Source organism: Geotrypetes seraphini, chromosome 1 (genome assembly GCF_902459505.1).
Source record: "Geotrypetes seraphini chromosome 1, aGeoSer1.1, whole genome shotgun sequence".
In the NCBI taxonomy this organism is placed as follows: Eukaryota; Metazoa; Chordata; class Amphibia; order Gymnophiona; family Dermophiidae; genus Geotrypetes; species Geotrypetes seraphini.
In genome coordinates, this window is record NC_047084.1 from 284,487,724 (window position 1) to 284,508,201 (window position 20,478).

At 41.9% G+C, this 20,478-nt stretch overlaps 1 protein-coding gene across 2 annotated transcripts in view; it reads right to left on the reverse strand.

The window, feature by feature from the left end:
• DDRGK1 (DDRGK domain containing 1) overlaps window positions 1-20,478 on the reverse strand; it is a 140,390-nt gene that overhangs the window by 12,445 nt on the left and 107,467 nt on the right. Inside the window, exons 5-6 of one of the 2 annotated variants that reach the window (XM_033953084.1) lie at window positions 13,838-13,960; window positions 6,936-6,974 (exon numbers count right to left, since the gene is read on the reverse strand). In XM_033953084.1, the coding sequence (XP_033808975.1) occupies window positions 6,936-6,974; window positions 13,838-13,960 (162 nt within the window). The remainder of the gene's footprint in view (window positions 1-6,935; window positions 6,975-13,837; window positions 13,961-20,478) is intronic. The other variant, XM_033953093.1, reaches the window with a different exon arrangement.

Consider the following 20,478-nt stretch of genomic DNA (forward strand, 5'->3'; position numbering starts at 1 on the left):
CACTCTTTTCAGCTACAGTGGTAGAATTTAGGAAGTTGGTTGGTTGGGCTGAGAACTTTTCAGCACCCCCTCATAACAGTCACATAGGCAAGAGTAAATGTGGCAACATGCACAACTTGTAATCACATTAGAGCAGTGTATATATAGTATTTGTTAAATCACTGGTATCAATACAAGTGAAATGTCACTTGCTGATGCCATATCAGCATAATTGCTGCCAGAGTATTGGATAGGAGCTCTTGAAAGAACTTAAAGTTATTACAAGAAACAGAAAGCTTATTGCTGTACTGTATATACTTGAATATAAGCTGAGATTTTTAGGGCCAAAAAGGGGGGTCTCGGCTTATATTCGGGCCATCGCCTTCCCGCCCCCTCTTGACCCAGCCAAATCCAACCTCCCCCCACCCCACACCTCATTTGCACACCCCTCACGTACCTCCCCCCCCCACGACTCATTGGTGGCCTCGTGGATGAGAACTTGCAATAGCCATTCAGACAGCGGCCTGATATGGAGCAGGAGAGCCCGAAGATCGCTCCTGCTCCATGCACACTGCACCGGCTGGCTATGTGGGACCTGAAAGGAACATGAGGGAGGTGGAATCAGCCAGCGGCTTCGAACAGAGCAGGAGGGCAGGAAGATCACTCCTGCTCCGTGCACCAACTGGCTACGTGGGACCTGAAAGGTGCATGAGGGAGGTGTGGATGTCCAATTTTGGTAGGCACAGGAGGCAGAAGGGATTCCTCCTGTCCCACCCACTGCGAGGCCACCAAGGAGTTGGGGAGTACAGGGGGGTAGATGGATTCGGCTGTGACAGTAGACAGGGGATCCCTCATAACCTGGACCACCAGGTCCTGCAGCAGACCTGGTGGAGGCCTGCAAGGTTATTGGGAAGGAGATGGTGAGGGAGGGGGGACAGGTTACAGAGCCTAGCAGGGCGTGAGGGAGGCTGGGTGCAGAGCCTGACAGAGAGGGAAAGGGGCTGGGTGCAAAGCCTGGCAAGGAGTGAGGGGGGCTGGATGCAGAGCAGGGAAGGGGGCTGGGTGCAGAGCCTGGCAGGTGAGGGAGTGGATGCTGGGTGCAGATCCTGGCAGGGCAGTTGACTATTAAACCCTCATTGTATATTTGAGTCAACCATATTTCCTTCTTTTGGGAGGAAAATGGGGGTCTCGACTTATATTTGAGTATATACTGTATACTATTCTATTCTGTTATGTGTACTCTTCAACTACTTGTTAGTAGACAAAGCATAAATATACCGTATATTCTCAAATATAAACCAAGATTTTTGGGCTCAAAAATGGGGATCTCAGTTTCTATTTGAGTCCTCTGGTCTGCACCACTCCTCCACCCCCCCCCACCCAGGCCTGCCTGAAGTCCTGGTGGTCCAGTGGTTAGCCAGGACAGGAGCGATCCTTCCTGAGTCCTGGCCTGGCCAACTGTAAACCATCCTGCCGCCCTCTCATCTCCCTGATCCCTGTAGACCTTACCTTTAAAACCCTGGTGGTCTAGCGGTAAAGCAAGGTTTATATTCAAGTCAACCTTTTTTCCTCCTTTTTGGGGGGAAACTGTTACCTCGGTTTATATTCTGGTCAATTTAAAGTCAAGTATATACAATACTTCCGAAATAAACTCATTGTCATTTTGTATTTAAAAAAATTAAATATGCTACACTAAAAACAGAAAGCTTAAATATAATAAGCCATATGATTATGCCTCTTTAACACTACAAAGCATTTGCAAAAGCACAACATGAAAACTTGAATGATCTTATTCACTGGAATTGGATCCATGTGGATCCTGCAATCCATGATTTAAAAAAAAAATACAAGAACAGCAGCAGGCTAGTTGTGAAGTCAGAGACAGCCAAGCTAGAGAACTGACTACCATGGACTGAAGACAACAAGCTGGAACCAGTTCATGGAATTCAGTTCTCACAGCTGGGAACTGCCAGAAAAATCATCAAATCTTCTTTTGTATGGATTAGTGCTTGGGGGGGGGGGGAGGCAAAGCATTTAACAGCAACAAAAGTCTCTCAAGTTGTAGCAGGATCTGTTTAAGTGTACCTAGCGTTCTCATAGATGTTCTCAAGTAATGTTCCTGATACAAAAGGCAATTCAGTGTTTAAGATTTATAAGCCAGCACACCGTTATCTACTAAAGCAGTTTGGGAAATTCATTTTGCAGCGAGAGTGGTTCTTTTTTTCACACTTAAAATGACAGAATGGAACAAATGACCAGTTTTTCTGAGAAATATGACTTACACAATAGGTTTTTTTTAAAAAGGCATTCAAAAGCTTGGCTTTTTACGCAGTCCTTTAAATGACTGAAGTAAGAATCAGTTTATTCCCTCAACTGAACATTTGAATCAGTTCTAATATGTACTTAAAAAGTTATTTATATAAGTTAAAGGAAAGGATTATTGAATTATAGGTGAAAGTCGGTGAATTTTTTTTGAGGGGGTAGCAATTATTTGAAGGCTTCCTGTGCTGTTGGTGAGGGATGGTTCCAGTGTTGCTTTGAGCAGAGACAAGCAATGATGTGTTTTAGTGGATGGGTTTTGTAATTTAAATGTACAGTATATTCCATGTTATTTAATATTTATTATATCTGTTTTATCATAAGCCACTCAGCTATGATGAGTGGCCTATACATGTTTAAATAATGTTTGCTTGTTTATTAAAGAGTATTCCACACCACTAATTCAGATGGGGTAAGTGGAGCTAAATGGCAAAAAGGTGATTAGTTTATTTTAATAATGTATTTGCCTACCCCAAAAGGAGGTAATTTTATAGGAGGGTACCTAGAATAAGGTGCTATGAAAGTGACACAGTAGGTGCCTATTTTTCTTTACAGAACAGTAGCATAAAGCACCTACACATACCACAGAGCCAATATAAATGCTTGTGCCTAAACTGCAAAAGAACATGCGTAGATATTTTTCATTGATTTTTCAGAACAAAATCTACAAGCACGATACTTGAAGGAAAAGCACATTTATCAAGAAGATCTAGAACAAATACAGTCGTCCTGGAACTAATCCCCTCCCCACACTGGATACCAGTGTGGGGAGGGAATTAGTTCCAGGACCCCCTGCAGATACCAAAATCCACAGATGATCAAGTTCTCTTAATTTCCTCCCTCTTTCACCCCCCCCCCCCCCATGACAAGGTCTGGCATCTTACACCTCGCTTTCTCTCTCTCAGATTCCCACATCCAGTGTACCTTGGCAGCCAGTGCACAGGCCTTTCCCTCTGACCCAGCCCGCCCAGGAAGTTGCATCAGAAGGGGCAAGAGTTACATCAGCAGGAAAGGCCCAGTATGTGAATGCAGTGAGTCCTTTACACAATGGGAAAGGACAGTCATATTCTAAACTCTGACAAATAGCACAAAGCTGTGAGGTTGAGGAGTAGGAATGCAGAAGAGCTTTAATCAAGGAGAGATGACCACTTCTCTACAAAACAGAACATCCATGTCTTTGGACTACAAGAAGGGTAAATGCACACTTACTAGGCACACAGTAAAATGGAAAAAATTGTTTAGCTATCCCAAAATTGAACCTTGAGAGCAGTAGTGACAAGAATTAAAGCTTTGAGCTCAAATACTATTCACAGGTTTCAAATCTGGGCTACTACATCCATTTTTCTGTACATGCTTGTGACAAATGAATTGACAAATGAAGTCGAGGACTGTAAGTGTCCAGAACAAAAAATATTCCATTCCTATTCGCTAGGGGACTCATAATAATAATAATAAAAAATATATAAATGTCCAAAAAGCATCCTAAATCAGCACTTGGACATCCTAATCGCCAGAATGTCCAAGTGCCGATAATCGAAACCGCCTTTCTGGACATCTTTTGAGGTGTCCTAGCCTCGGTGCATCCAGAGCTCGAGATGGGCATGGTGGAGGCATTATAGATAGGCTTTGGGCATGCAAGGATGGGTTACACTTGGGCATCTGGCAGTGATAATCGAATGTATTGCAAGATGTCTTGGATAGAACTTAGATATTCGGAGCTAGACTTGTTTTAGAAGCGTCTAAGTACCACAAAGTTGCCCAAACTGACCAGATGACCAGATGCATCAAGGTAAGATATCCCCTTACTCCCCCGGTGCACACTGACCCCCCTCCACCACATAAAAATGAGAACACAAAGGTACATACCTGACTATAGAACAGCGGCATTGGGTATGGGAAAGCCTAGTAGAGCAATCACAGAGAGGAGGACCCAGGCCCATAAGGCACTCTAACCACAACATCTGTGGCAGTGTTTCTCAAACTTGTTTGAGCCAGGGCACACTAGTGGCCACGGCTTGAGGCACCCAGAAGTGCACGGACGTCGCTGTGATGACATTACACGCATGCGTGACACCATCTCGCTGACATCCATGCATCTGCAGAGGCCCTCTAGATAGGCCCTGAAATGCCAATAGGGCATGCCAGCAGAGAAGTCTAACAAATATCAACTGAGTACCCCAACTCCACCCTAGACCCACCTAAGCTCTTCCCCAGATCCCACCCCCTTTACTAATCGTAATGTAATTTTTTTCCATTCATTTTTCATATACATACAATATACACAGCAGATATAAATTCTCAAATTGACACATTTCAATCACTATATATAAAATCATTTTCCCTACCTTTGTTGTCTGGTGACTTTATTTTTCTGTGCTTTTAACTATATTTTCAGGGCCTTCTTATCCAGTGACTCTTTTTCTCTCCATCTTCATTTTCTGCCTTGCATCCATCTTTGGCATTGACTTAACATTCAATATTTCCATTTTTCTGCTTTCTTCTCAAAATCTACTTTTCCATGTCTTCCCTTCCTATCTCTATCTCCTTCCCCCTCCCCCTCCTCGGCCCGACAACATCTATCTCCTTCCTTTCCCCCTTCCCAGTCTGGCATCTCTCTTCTCTTCTTCACATAATCTGGCATCTCTCTTTACTACTACTATTATTATTTCTATAGCACTACCAGACTCCCCTTCTTCCCTTCTATTACCTGGTCTGATATCTTGCCCTTCCTTTAGTCATCTCTCCACCCCTCGTGAAACATTTCTCTTTCCCTTCCTCCTTTCTGCCCCCTGCAGTCTATCTCCCTTCCTCCTTTCTGGCCCTCCTCCCAGTCCAACATTTCTCCCTCCTTTCCACCTGTCCAACATTTTTTCTTTTTCCTCCTTCATGCTTCTCCTCTGGTCCTCCTTCCTTCCCGCAACCAACATCTCTCTCTCTCCCTCCATGAGTCCAACTTTTCACTCTCTGCCCTCTCCCCCTTCCCCAGAGTGCAACATTTCTCCTTCCCTCCTTTCTGTCCTCCCCATCCATCTTGCCCTCTCCATAAGTCCAACACTTTCTCCCTCCTTCAAGCTTTCTCTCTCTGTTCTTGCCTCTTCCCTCAAGTGGCATCTCTCCTTCCCACCCACCCCAACCCAACATGCTCTCTCTCCCCATCTCACCCTCCCCTCTAGTGTGTAGCACCTTTCCTTTCCCTCCCTTTCTGCCAGGTTCAGCAGCACCTCGTCTTCCTTCCTTTTACCTCTCCCCTGTCCCACAGTACCCCTTTTCCCTTCCCTGCTCCCCATGTCCAGCATTACCACTTCTCCCTTCCCTCCTCCCCCATGTCCAGCATCACCACTTCCCCCTTCTCTGCTCCCCATGTTCAGCAGTACCCCTTCTCCCTTCCTGTCCAGCAATACCTCTCCTGTCACTGCTAGCAGCAGCTCACTGTGTGCTTTTAACTTCGGCATACAGCTGCCACTAGCAGTAGTTTAGCCCGGTTTCATCAGGCAGCCTCGGGGCCTTTGCTAGGCTGGCCCGCTTCGATGATGCGATGTGGGATGGCCTAGCAAAGGCCCCAAAGCTGCCTGATGAAACCGGGCTAAACTACTGCTAGTGGCAGCTGTGTGCCAAAGTTAAAAGCACACAGAGCTGCCGCTGCTGGTCCGAGAGCGCAGAGACGAGGAAGATAGGAGTCCTGGGGACGTGGAGACGAGGAAGGCAGGAGTCCCGGCAGATACGCACAATGCGACGGTAGAAGTCAGCTGACACAAACACCGGAGCCTCTCTTCCTGCCCTTTGAGCCGCTGCACACTTAAAATCTCAAAAGGCACACTAGTGTGCAGCAGCACACAGTTTGCAATACACTGATCTATGGTATTTAGTATGAGCCCATCAAAATCCACCCAAATCCTGCTATACTGTCATATAGGTGCCACCTGCAGCCAAGAGGACTATTGGGGTGGTATACAGATGGGTAGAGTAGGTTATGGGAGAGTTTGGGGGGATCACAATAAATTATAAGGGGGTTATGGTAAGATGTACATCTGACACCTTTTATGCGACGTTCACAGAAGTGCCCTCTAAGGTGCTCCACTGCTCTGTTGGGATGTCTATGTGGCTAATCTAAATCTATTATTATGCTGGCCCCTCCCACATCCAAAAGGTCTGGATTTGGATGTTTTGAACATGGATGTTTCTGTGTTTGCAAATGGCCAAAAAAGTTAAGATGTCCAAACAGGTCATTTAAAAAATAAAAAAAAGTGGATGTCTAGTGGTTTCAAAAATGGATGTTTTCCTGCCCCAATATTTGGAAATCTTGTGAGATATATCCAAAGTTGGACGTAGACACACTATCGAGTTTTAACAGATTCTGGATTTGTTTTCAATTCTAAAATTATAGAAAAATATTTTCATCTGCTTTCAAAGCATAAAATCACAAAGAAACAGAATATGTACCACTGATTCCTAAAATGTATGAAGGGGGTACACATATGCTATCTAGTAAGAAGAATGCTGGAAGCCTTGACAGCCAGCAGATTTGCAGATTATTAGCAATGGCACAAGAACATAAACAACCCTACAATTGATGACCTGTGTCCGCAACACATTTCAGGAAAGAAAATTAAAAAGTTAGGGAAAAGAGGTAGACTTACCTTAATGTAATCGATAAACTCTGTTAGAAAGCTACGGGACTGGGTATATCAAAAAGAAAACAAATTAACCAAAATTAAGATAAGAGAAATATTTATTTCATTAGATATGAGCAACATTAGACATACACATGACCAAATTTCAAGAAATATTCTTTTTTTCTGGACAAATACACTCCCAATCTTTTTTTTAATTTCAAATGAAATACTCAATATGGTGTCACATTTGCCATTTTTAAAAGTTACAAATTATCCAAAATTTCACAGTACATCTGATATTTAATCTGAATAAATTTGATATCTTTCCATTTATTTTTTTTTTTTTATCAGAAATTATATTGGTTTCCAATACAGGCCAGGGTATTATTCAAATTGGGATGCATTTGTTAAAAGATCATGTTTGGTTTAGTTCCTTCACACTTATATTCTCATATTTCATTTTCTTTACTAAAATGATCTTTGCAAAATATTACTTATTTCACTTTTCCGTCAGTAAAGGAATGCAAATATTAAAGATATGCAACCAATCTATTTTCCTACCAAATGGGAGTCTTAATTCGACCCTTAATTTCACTATCATTCCCTTACATGCATTTTAGAAGATTAATGAAAACTTAATTGTTTAGTAAACTCTGAAGATTATTTTTGAATATTTTAATTGATTATAAATTCAGCACTTAATTTGCTGGTTTTATCTTTTGTAAATCGCATAGGACCATGAGGTATCTGTGATTCATAAATAAAGTTTTATGTTTTGTTATTTGTGAACCCTTCTGCCACAACTCTACCCTACTATAATATTGTTAGACAAGTGTTATGTCTTATTTTTCACTACTGCCCTTCCCTTAAGTATCTTAGCTATTAAATACTAACTGTAGCTAATTTCTGTATAAATGTTATATTTGATTAACTTTGAAATTAATGTTTAGATTATATATATTTTATATAATTGACTCTGTAACTTAAGCCACCCCATCCTTTTCAAGTCCCTTTCCTTTATAGCAGTATATTAAATAAATTTGAACTGTAAACTATAATTAAACTTTTCAAGATAATTTTCACAGGGATTTCCACAGATTAAAAGAAATTTATTGATAGAATACATTCCACCCCTGCATTTAAAGACTGCCTTGGGACTTCCCTGGGGAAAATGGACAGAAACAGGGGGCAAGACCAAGGCAGGCCAAAGGAAACATGAATGAGGATTTGGTCTGAAATCTCCACATCTGTTTCCTTCTCCTTTTCCCCACAATAGTGATGACAAGGCAGATTTTGAAGGCAAACTCTTCAGGAAGTTCCTCTTCAAAATCTACTTGCAGGCCAACAAGTGCCTGGTACGAGGGGGTGCAGAAAAGTTTTCAGCCCAACCAAGAAGAGAATGACATGGATATGGTTCAATCAATGATCTAAAACAATATAAAAAAACATAGAATTTTATTTCTGCAAATTGGCACTTAACAAAAATGCCACACACACACTCTTTATGAAGCTGTGTTAGGCTCTTTTATTGCCGACCACAGTGGTAAAAACTCAGATGCTCATAAAATTCCTATGAGCATTGGAGTTTTTACCACCGCGGCTGGCAATAAAAAAGCCTAACACACCTTCATAAAAGCTACAGTGGCAAAATAATGCTCAGAATTTAGGAAGTTGGTTGGTTGGGTTGAGAACTTTTCAGCACCCCCTCGTACCTGTCCGCAAGCAATTGCCCTCATACACTCTAATGTAGCAGCATTAACAAAAAAAAACCCTCGAAAAAGAAAAAAAAAAAATTGAGAACTAAATTGGCAATTTAAAAAAAAAAGTACTTGAAAATTCTCTCTCCTCAATATCTCCCCTCACAGTTCTAAGTCTTGGTAATGCAGAGGCATTACTGTGCTACCCTTCATCAGAATCCCACACAAGAAGTATTGATAATTGACAAAATGAAAATAGCATTGATAGCTCAAAAGGGCACACAGCAAACTTTGTTAAAAAAAACCCCAATATGGGAAAATAGGCAGCTGTAATAAGTGCAAACTTTATAGTCTGAAAGGATTTAATTTGAGCAATAAGGTAAACTTGCACAGAAAAACACTGAATTCCTATAAATGCAATTAACCCCCCTCTTCTACTAAACCACGCTAGCAGTTTTAGTGCGGGGAGCCGCGCTGAATGTCCCGCGCTGCTCCCAACGCTCATAGAGTTTTTATGAGCATCAGGAGCAGTGCGGCTCCTGATGCTAAAACCACTAGCACGGTTTAGTAGAAGAGGCCCTAAATGAGGAAGCAAGAGTAAAGAAAAACACAAATTGCAATTTTAAATAACTGTTAGTATTGCTTCTTTAAGTTAGCATTTAAAGAAAAAGTATGAGCCCACCAGGACAGATAGGGAAAAATACTTGAGTACCTGAATGTAAACCACTTAGGCTATAAGTGGTATATAAATGCTTAAACAAATAAAAATAAATAAATTACAAGGCATGATTTACAGCTTTGATCTGCCCCCAAAGATTAGTTTCTACAGTTCTGTGCCAAATTCCCCTAAGTAAATCTTTTCCATTACTTGAAAATCAAAAAAAGAAGAGACATATTCCTACAAGATAGGAGTAATATTGTATATCTTCATCATACAGACAATTTTCGCACATTAAATTAACTTTTTCTTATAGCACCTCTGTCTGAATGGCTAGTGCAAGCACAGATCCACCACTTAGCTAAGTCCAAAAGCACCTTGGAACATGTTATAGGGCATTTTTTTAGTTCAACTGGAAAGAATAACAAACATGTAATCTCTAAACTCCTGGTTTTTAAAAAATCTTTATTATGATTATTCATTACAATAATAACAAATATTCATGAATATCCACAAAAACTCTGTATATAAAATACATTGAAACATATATAAGGTAATAAATCAACTTGATCAAGTCCACATTACAGTGGTCGCCAGAATTTAAACTAGGAAATCAACTCTATATATATTCTATCGTCATGGACAGGCTAAATTGTGGCTTACTTTATATATCATACATCATCCTCCCAAATGAAAATAGCGATAACAGAAGTTAAACTTTTCATAAAGGTTTTTCCTTCTAGCTGGGTTGGATCGAAAAACACATATTTATCATTTCCATACGAAATAAAGCATTTGCATGGGAATTTTAAAAAGAAAGTAGTTCCCACTGCCAAAGCTTTTGGCTTTAGCTGAAGGAATTGCTTTCTTTTAAACTGAGTATGTCTTGAGACATCCGGAAAAATTGTCACTTGTTGACCACAAAACAGATCTTGTTTTTTAAAAAAATATAATTTCAAAATAGCCTGTTTTTCAAGCTCCGTCTTGAAGGCCACCAACAGAGTAGCGTGTTTACTAATTATATCCTTAGAGGATTAAAGAAACTGCGATACATTCAAACTATCAGGTGAAACTAATTGGTCCATACCACCTTCTTCTATTATTTCCTTAGAAACTCTTGGAATGTAATAGAGGTTATCAACTTCAAAAGGTATTCACATTAGTATAATGTAATATATCCCTCAAGTACATTTTCAAGAGTTCTACTGGAGAAAGGTAATGTGTAATAGGAAAATTTAAAAGACGAAGGTTTTTAGCCCTAATAGACTTCTCCAGTTTCTCTAATTTAGCATTAAAGATGGTATGATAACCTCCTGCTTTTAACTAGAGATGGAATAATGCAGCCTTCTGACATGAGATCATACCAAGACACCCCAAATTAGGTTTTTAAAATATATCCCAACGACAATGGTGCACTTCCAGCATCTTGGAAAGATCATCTTTTATTCCCTCAATCAAAAAAACAAACAACTTATTGGCAGAGCTGGGGTTAGAACTCAGAATATTTTCACTCAAACCAAAGGCTAACCACATGGCCCTTGAATTTATATTTAAAAATTCTATGCAAGGTATTTCTATAATGCTTTAACTGTGGGAGTAGTAGTAAAGGTTCAATTCATCTCATTTATGAAAGGTTTTTCATTTCCCAGATAAGGAGCTGCAAAATGCAGTTTTTGTTGAATGAGAGGCCAAACCAACCAACTGCCACCCCAACCCCTTCAGTAATGTAGGGCATAAAGCTGGTAAGGCCATGGCCCCTGTGACCCAACCTGCTCTGCTGCCCATATGCCAAATCATTAAGGGGTCATTTTATAAAGACACATTTATGCCAGTATAAGGGTGTATAATGTGACTTTAACATTATCCTTCATGTATTTGTTCATGTCCTTTAAATAGCCATGCTCAGGGGTGGATTTTGGGAAGAATGCAAGCAGAGTTGCAATTTATGCACATACTTTATAAAATATGTGCATTTATACTTGCTGTTGAGCAGGTGTAATATCTGTGGCTTCCTTTTAGCTCTGATTTTTGCTGCTTTTCTGGGGCAATTTTATATAAGACATGTAGGCACCCAAAATCAGCCCAAATAAGCAGGTACTTGACCTTTCAATCTAGGTAACCTGATAAAATGATTACCATATATACTTGAATATAAGTCGATCCGAATACAAGCCGAGACACTCATTTTCCCCTCAAAAGGAGGAAAACTAGTTGACTCTAATATAAGACAGGGGTGTTAATATTCAAGTGCCCTGCCCGGATCTGCACCCAGCGTCCCCTCACTGACTCCTTCCCCTGTCATGCACTGCACCCAGCCCCCTTCTCTCCACCCTGTCCCCCTCCCTCCCAGGCTCTGTAACCTGTTCCCCCTCCCTGCCCTGTACCTTGTACCTCCTTGTCTGCCAATATCCTGCATGCTGCCGTGCCTTCCATATGACCCATGTACCTGGAATCCCTAGTGGTCTAGAGATGTAGCGAGACTCGTGAGAACTCGGCAGTCATTCAGGCAGCCGCTCAGCGCCAGGCAGCAACATACAGCTGAACTGTCAGAACTCGCAGTAGTGACTGGCTCAGCAGTGGGGCAGGAGCGCAGAAAGCTTGCTCCTGCCCACTACACCTCTGGACCACAAGGGATTCCAGGTACGCGGGTCATATGGAAGGTGTGGCGGCATGCAGGATATCAGCAAAGAGAAGGTACAATGACAAAGCAGGGAGGGGGGATAGAATGCAGAGCTTTGCAGCCCGGCTGAGGCCTGCAACAAGTCTGGGATGGGGCAGATGGGTGCTGACCCAAATATAAGCCAAGACACATTGTTTTGGCCCCAAAATCTCAGCTTATATTTGAGTATATACGGTAAGTGTTCTATATCTAGGGCACCTGCATATATAGGCTATGGATTGTTTTGTTTCATGTTAAATACCGTACTTTGCCTCTTTTTAGCTTTTCCATAAATTAGAGACATCTAAAAGCCTCAGGAAATTACATGATTTAAATTCTACTAGCATGCCCATATTTTAAGGTTCCTTCGAAGCACTGCTCTCTTCATTTTGTTTTCCCAGGCTGTGAGACTGCTCCTGTGCTCCTTTAAAAGCAAAAACAGTAATGAAGGGGGCAATGTGCAGTGATTAAGAAAAAGCTAAACTCCATGGTCCCTGCCATTTAATATAAAAACAGTGTCTTAGAAAGAGATTTCAGATTTAAAAACGTTCTTATACCACCCAGCCAGTAGCAAGTTGAGGAACAGGCAGTCTTAATGAATTCAGTCCGAATTGGAAAGCAGGGAGAACAAACTCAGTGTCTGGGGCACCGTAAAGTTAAATTTTAGATTTTCTTTTCCTATTCATTGAGCTACACTATCATGGCAGCAGAATTTACCTAGTTAAAGGCCACTCTTGTCACAAGGACTGCATCAGTCTGCACTGGGACTGTGGCACCACTAAATGCCCAGCTATTAAACTACAGGGATCCACACTAGCTACAGATTTAACAGCACAATAATGAAATTTTATGTATAACTTTGTTTAAAATAATCCAGCAAGAAAACAAAACAAAAATCAACCACACAAAAAGGAGCCACTGTGCAATCAGCTCCAATAAAAAGTAGCTGCTCTTTAAAATGCACAGATCTGAACCATTTGCTGCTTCATGACTAGTCTACTCCAATCATCAGCAACGCAGAACTAAATAACATATTTGTAGTTAATATTTATTTGTTTATTCTGCGTTTGTAATTCGCCTTGTACATCTTTATTGAAGCAAGAAGATGGAAAACAAGTGTTCAATCAAATTAAAGGCAGACAAGTAACACAGACACAACATGCATATGATGTATATGAAAGTCAATGATCATGAAAAATAATTTTATTTTAAATTGAAAAATAAAATTATTTTTCAAGATCATTGACTTTCATATACATCATATGCATGTTGTGTCTGTGTTACTTGTCTGTCTTTAATTTGATTGAACACTTGTTTTCCAACTTCTTGCTTCAATAAAGATGTACAAAATGGATTACAAACGCAGGATAAACAAATAAATAAACTACAATCACAATAATTCATACACATCCCTTAATCTCCATATCTTGTCTCCCATTCCTTAAAAAGCCACATCTTAAGAGCCTTACAAAACTAAATAATTGGTAACCTCCTTTAACACTTAAGGGAGCTTATTTTAATATGCAGGGACTGCCCCTGCATATTTTTTCATCTGAAACCTTATATTAGATTGTAAAGGATTATATACTCTATGTGTGTTTCTACAGCAGTGTACACCTGGCAGCTTAAAGGTTAGAGCAATGGACTGAGAGCCAGGAAAGCCCAGTTCAGGCCCTACTGGGCGACTCCATGTGATCTTGGGCAGGTCACTTAACCCTCCATTACCTTAGATTGTGAGCTTTTGGGGATAGAGACATGCTCACAATATCTGAATGTGCAGTGCTTTGATAGCTCTCAGACTTGCAGGTGGTAAATAAGAAATTCAACAACAAAAGAATGGCTTTCATCTTAGCCAGGAAGGACGCATACACTAAGGCAGCATAAGAGAAACATTTCAAAAACAGTGACATACCTCTTCCTCTGTCATTGCTTCTTCAAGCCCCTCTTCCTCAACCTCAAAAGTTTCCTTTAACTTCAGGTATTCTTCATGTTGCCGCTGCTCCTCTTCCTCTTTAGCCTTCCTAGCTTCCTCCTCCTATGGAAACAAATACAAAGCTAAGCTGTCATGTTGTCTTCTACAGCTTACAGGTATCCTTGCAGAGGAAGGCAAACTGTGCTGAAGATAATATTGCATCTATTTTGTTCAGAACAGTCCTGAAGCATAACGATTCTATTATCTGAGCACTTTTTCTTTTGGAAAGTCCAAGCTGGACTGAGCGCTTGATGTTTCACAGTGCATTTAACTGCACTGAAAGCAGAATATGGAATCTAGCTAGTGCCACAATGCCTTGGTCAAATTTGTCACAGGAGAAGCCCTCTTATATAGGAAACTGCCTCCTCAATTTGCATGTACATGTAGCATTTCAAATCTGTGGGAAGTCCCTCTCTCACACCAACCTCGCCTTTATTATAAGGCTTTATTTTTAGCTGCCAAGAGAAATTTTTTTTTAAAAAAAAAATTGTCCTGAACACAGAGCATACAAAGTACGAGGTGTCACAATTGCACATTTCCTGTGGTATCCTCTCCTTGCGCTTCTGTCTAGGCTCAGAAAAAACATGGGAATGTTAATGCAATTATTTCCTCAAAGCAGTTCTATCCTTGTCTGCTAACCTTTTCCAATCACAATGAATGCAGGAAAGTTACCAGTACACTAGATCCGATCACTCTCTAAGCAGACATGTTTTATGGAAAGGGTAGAAGGGAAAGGATTCAAAGCTTAAGTGCCATCTAGGCAAACTTTTGTTTTGTGGTGAATAAGGGGCACTTTTCATACTATCCACATTATCACAAAGTCTAAGGGTACTTCTTACCCACAGACGTCATGCCAATTTTTTAAAGTGAAAGCCTGTACATGCTTCAGTGCTTACCAAGATGAAGCCTCCTCACTGAAACTTGCACCTTTTTTTCTGACTACAATAATATACTACATTTCAAGTGCAATAGGAATAGTATGCTAAACCTTATGTTACTCTGTCCATTTTTGCGAGCATACTATAGAAAAATGTCAATTACAGCTTTCAAAACCTCCTCTTTCTCCAAGGAGTCTGCTGCCCCTTCAGTTTCTCTTTTTGCATGCAAGCATGAAAGGTGTCTTCTGATCTGCTCAATTTATTTCTTTTTTTTATTTTGTGATAGTTTTGTAGTTTTTCACTCTAGATTCCTTTTGATAAGGGTCTACTCTACCTGCATGGAGAGAAGCAAATTTTAAATCTGCAGCTGGCAGGTATATCCTTTGGGGCCTGTTTCAGCCAGCCTGTTGAAGATTAGTGAAGCTCAGGGTCCATTCCCCTGGTGTTTGCTTACCCCTTTGACTTGGTCAGGGGCTGGAGCGCAGGCTGTTTAGGTTCTAAAAATGTTCCTTCAGAGCGCTCATAGCACTAGTTGCGTTTCGTTGCCCCCCCCCCCCCCAACACACACACACTCTTTTCATGAGGTTTGGGAGCATTCAGAATCAGTCTGTAGAGGTCCGATTGGCAGCCTGAAGATTCCAGCAAAATGGCTGAGTGACTGAAAGCAGAGAGCCTCTCCTAGAACAGCTACATCTGAGAGATGCTGAAGCAGGCAGCAGCAGCAGCACCACCACTATTTTCCCACCACTTGGTCTGTGAGTAAGGCTGACAGCCAGTAGGAAAAATTGTGTGTGGGGGGGGGGAGGAGCTTTCAAAAGCTGTTTTTAACTGTTTCTACAACTAGGGCCTTGGTCCCCGCCCCCTCCCCTAAAGTCCTGTTTTTAAAAGTTTGTAGTCAGCCCTGAGGAGATTTTAAGCTGGTTTTTAGCACTAAAATTCACCAGCAGCAATCATTTTGGATTTTTCTGATCTTTTTCTAAGTTCTCAAACTTCTCCAAAACACCTCGTTATGCTTCCAAAGCGCCAGGGATGGAGTCCTCCGACTCTAATACCCCTATATCATGCCTTGTTTGCAAAGGATGGGTGCCGTGTCAAGCGAAGCGGGGAGGCAGGAACTTTAAGTTTAGCTTCCACATGGCCTCTGGTGCATGGCACACGGCTTTTGAACCTGTTAGGGGAGCGAAAATTTCCTAAGGAGCCCTGGAACAGCGGCATGGCACGCTAAACTGGTGCAGAAGCTCTGCAGCTAAAGAAGAGGCATCTCTTCCCTTCTAAAGGGGAAGGAGAGTTGCCTACTAAGGCCTTTACCCCAGAGTACCCCTCTTTATCACCGTGCATGTCTTCTATAGACAGATATAACTCATTTTAATTGCAGGGACCTGGTATTGAAGAAAGTTACTGGTAAATATTTTGCTCTTGATTACATGGTTGGAATGACAATAATTAAAAAAAATTTCATGAAAACCAGTTTGGGCCATTTTTCTCTTTCAGCAGCTTGTACTAAGATGCATGGACCTGCACTGCTGATATCTGACAAAAAATAGTACAAATACAGATAATTGCATTTGTTGAAGATGTGGGTTGCCTGAATCCATATCTAAGCAGCAGTGGTCCTGAGCAGCAAACCCCCTCCCCTCCAGCCCTGATGCAGTGACAACGGTCCTGAGCCATGAAACCCCCTCCCCCATCCCTCCCTCTCTTACCCGAAGCAGCAGTGGCAGCCAATCAGCAGAGGTAGTGCTGAAAACAAGTTGCTCGTGGCCAGCCCCAGCAGGGCCTTTCCTCTGTCATTTCCGATACAGCAGAGGAAAGCCCCTGCTAGGCCTGTCTATGAGCAGCTTGTTTTCAGTGCTACCTCTGCTGATTGACTGCTGCTGCTTCGGTAAGTGAGGGGGGTCCAGGAGGCTAGACCCGCATGGAAAAAGGACAGAAGGGGGGAAAGTTGGACCAGAAGTGTGTGTGGGCCTATTAGGGGAGGATCCAACAGGGGAGGGGCGATGGATGGATGCTGGACCCATAAGTGGGGGGAGAATAGGGGGAGAGAACGTGACCCAGAAAGAAGGGAAGAACAGATGCTGGACCTACAAGTGGGGGTGGGGGGGGTGATAGAGTGAGGTGGGAAGGGAGAGAAAACTATTTTTACAGTAATTCTCAAGCAACCAGATACTACAGTTATCCAGCATCCACCAATCCTCATGGGTGCTGGATAACTGAGAGTTTGCTGTACATACTACCTGTATTAGCTAAAATCCAGTAAAGCCAGAATTCAAATCCTACAGTAGCTCCTTTAAATCTCAGACAATTCCCTTAAACCTCTAGTGGCTCAGGTACACACGTAGACTTGGGTCAGGGAAATCTTTATTGTAACTGAATGTAACTCATCTTGAGCTGTTACTGTAAAAGCTGTGAGCTAAATCCAAATCTTAAATCCAGTACCAAGGATATTGTGAAGGACTTAGAGAGAAATTCTACCATACCATAAGAGCACTAATTTACAGACATCACCTAAAATCCAGAATTAATTTTCCTATATATTGTATTCTGAACCTCAATTCTGTAACCTGTATCAGCAATTGTTTGGTGGCTGGGCTTCATATTTCAGGACTCAAGGAGCATACCAGCTTTCACTCCTTGGCATGTCGTCTTTATGAACTTCTAACATCAGATCCTATTGTCTGACTGGAATTCACTTTAATTTTATACATTTTATTTATTTATTTATTTTTAATCCTAATTTAATTTATTCACTGAATACTTGTTGGGATGTTCATATCTTGTCTCTATCTCTGTTTTTTATATCTTTTCTATCTTTACTATTTTTAATAATTGTTTTCTCAGGTACTTTAGTTAGATTGTGAGCCTTCGGGACAGTTAGAGAACTTCCAAGTACCTATCTTTATTTATTTTTATTTTATTGTATCTTTAATGCATCTTTATTGTAAACCGCTTTGAACCTCACGGTATAGCGGTATATAAGAAATAAAATAAAATATAAATTAAAATAAATAAAAAGGGGGAATTCTATAACATGGCATCCTAGAATTAGGTGATAGGAACCTATTCTATAAAGTAACATAGGCTGATGCCTTTATAGAATACCAGTGTAACTGAGTATCAACACACCTAACATTTAGATGTGATCACTTATGCCAGCCAAAGAGTTGGTGTAAGTAGGGTTATCAGATTTCACAAAGTAAAAACCCAGACATGTGGCCCTGCCCCCAGTCCCACCCCCCACACAAACCTCCTCTTAAGTTTGCGGCTGTGTCTAGGGCCCTCCTCTGAGCAGGTGCAGATGTGACGCAATGATATCACACGCATGTGCGCATGCGTGTGATATCATCACATCACATTCATGCATGCTCGGTGGCCCTTTCAGACACAGCCAGCCCCGAGCCGAAAACTCGGACAAATACCTTACAGGTTAGAAAGACATCTGGATACCCGGACAGTCCTCAGAGGATATGTCCGGGTAAATCCGACGTCTGGTAGCTCTAAGTGTAAGTGTGAGCACCTATGTGATGCAGCTATTCAAATATCTCACAGTATTCATTAAATAATACATATGTCCTACCCACGTGTACCCTTCCTTACAAATACCCACTATGTAAGTTAAGTGGGCAGACTTAAGCTGATTTTATGTGGATTTGAGATAAAGAACAGAGCAGGAGTCCAGAGAATGCAAAGCTTAAATTCCTCATCAAATCCCTGTATAAGAGGTTTGGGGAGGTTAACCCTCCCTAGGCCCAACCACAACCTCTCCCATCCCCCCAACAGTCACTTTGCAGGTACTTAGTTATTCCAATAAAATGTCTCTTCATTTTCTATTTTTTCTATTAATTTGGAATTTAATGATTAGATTATATCAGTTTTGAAGAGTTACATTTGCAATCTTTTTATTTTGCACAGCAGAGGGGTAAATTTATACAGGGGAAAATATCACTGTTTCTGTATATTCGGTGTTGCACTGTATGCAGAATATGGCTTCTTGGAGTTTAATTTATGTCTTCACATTCCTATTATATTAAGTTTGTGGTTACTTATTCTCTTCTTAATGAGGGTGTGTATGGAAGAGAGTGAGGATGACTAACTGGCTTGGTGGTGGAGGCAGAGAGGAGATCAGACTGGTGAAAGTAAGATGAGGAAATCAAAAAAGAGAGGAGGATAATGAGAGTTAGAGTGTTTTGCGTATGTAACTCATTAGCTGAGAGAGATAATTTAGAGGGGTAATGATGGGAAGGGTTGCCGGCACCATTTTGAATCTGATACCAGAAAGAGGCCAGAGCAATGGGGGGGATCAATCCTGAATTGACCTCTCCACTAGACACAAGTGATTGTGTCAGGAAGTTATGCCAGGGAGTGGGGAGCTCTAAGTATCACATACAGTCCCCTTTAAGAAGTGCCTAGGGGAACTAAGCTATGGCTTTGCATCTTGATGCTCCTGGGATGGAATATTACCAGCTACTTTTTCCTGGCAGTATTGTTCCAGGAATAATGTGGTTTCCTCATTATTCAATTTATATAATAATGATCTGTTCTGCATACTTTACATCTCATTACTATACAGTATATCGCATTATGGCAATCTAACTCGCCTTATTGCCCATTAACACACATTAGCCCTAATTAATCTTAATAACTGCCCCTTTAATCATCTATAACAAAGCCTAAGACTTTCAGGATTTGAATTTTGCAGATTGTGAAGAAATGTACTTCACTAACCAGTTCTTCAGATAGAGGAAATACATGGACCCCCTCCCCAATATAATCAACATATATCTTTCCATTTCATACTTCAAATGTTCAGCATCTCCTATCCTCTTCTCTACCCCCTCCCTTCCTGCTATCAGGCCTACCTCTATCCTTTGTTTCTGCCATCAAGGATGTCGGCAGCGCCTGTTTCGCAGGTGCGGGGGGGGGGCTTTGAGCACATGTATGCACTCAAGGCAGGCCACATCCTGTCCCTTCTGAAACAGGAATTTTAGAGAGGGTGGGCTGAGTGAGAACATATGGTCAAAGATCCTGTGCTGATAGTCCTAATCATTCTTTAGTATCGCTGACTTCTACTGCATTGGCACCAATGCCAGCTCTGGAACTGTATTACCGTATTTTCACGTAGATAACACGCACCCGTGTAAAACGCGCACTTGGGTATAGCACGTGAAAAACACAAATTTATGTACAGAAATTTTTATATACCGCGCACACCCGTATACCGCGCATGCTGCCCGACTCTCCTCTGGCCACCCCGACTCTCCTTTCGCCCGCCCCGACTCTCCTCTCCCCCTTGAAGTCCTGTCCCCACCCTGAAAGCCTGATGCCCCCCCCGCAGGACCGCTCGCACCCCCACCCCGAAGGACCGCTCGCACGCACTCCCACCCGCACCCGCACCCCCACCCTGAAGGACCGCTCGCACCCCCACAGCCTCCCGACCCCCCCCATCATGTAGAAGCTCCTACCGGTGTCCTGCTGCTTCCTCTTGGCGGTCCCGACTCCCCGACACGATCGTGGCAAGAGGGAGCTCAAGCCCTCTTGCCCCAGCCAACCGCGGCACCCCCGACATGATCGGGGCAAGGGGGAGCTCAAGCCCTCTTGCCCCAGCCAACCGCAGCACCCCCGACACGATCGGGGCAAGAGGGAGCTCAAACCCTCTTGCCCCCCCCCCCCGACTCCCTGACACGATCGGGGCAAAAGGGAGCCCAA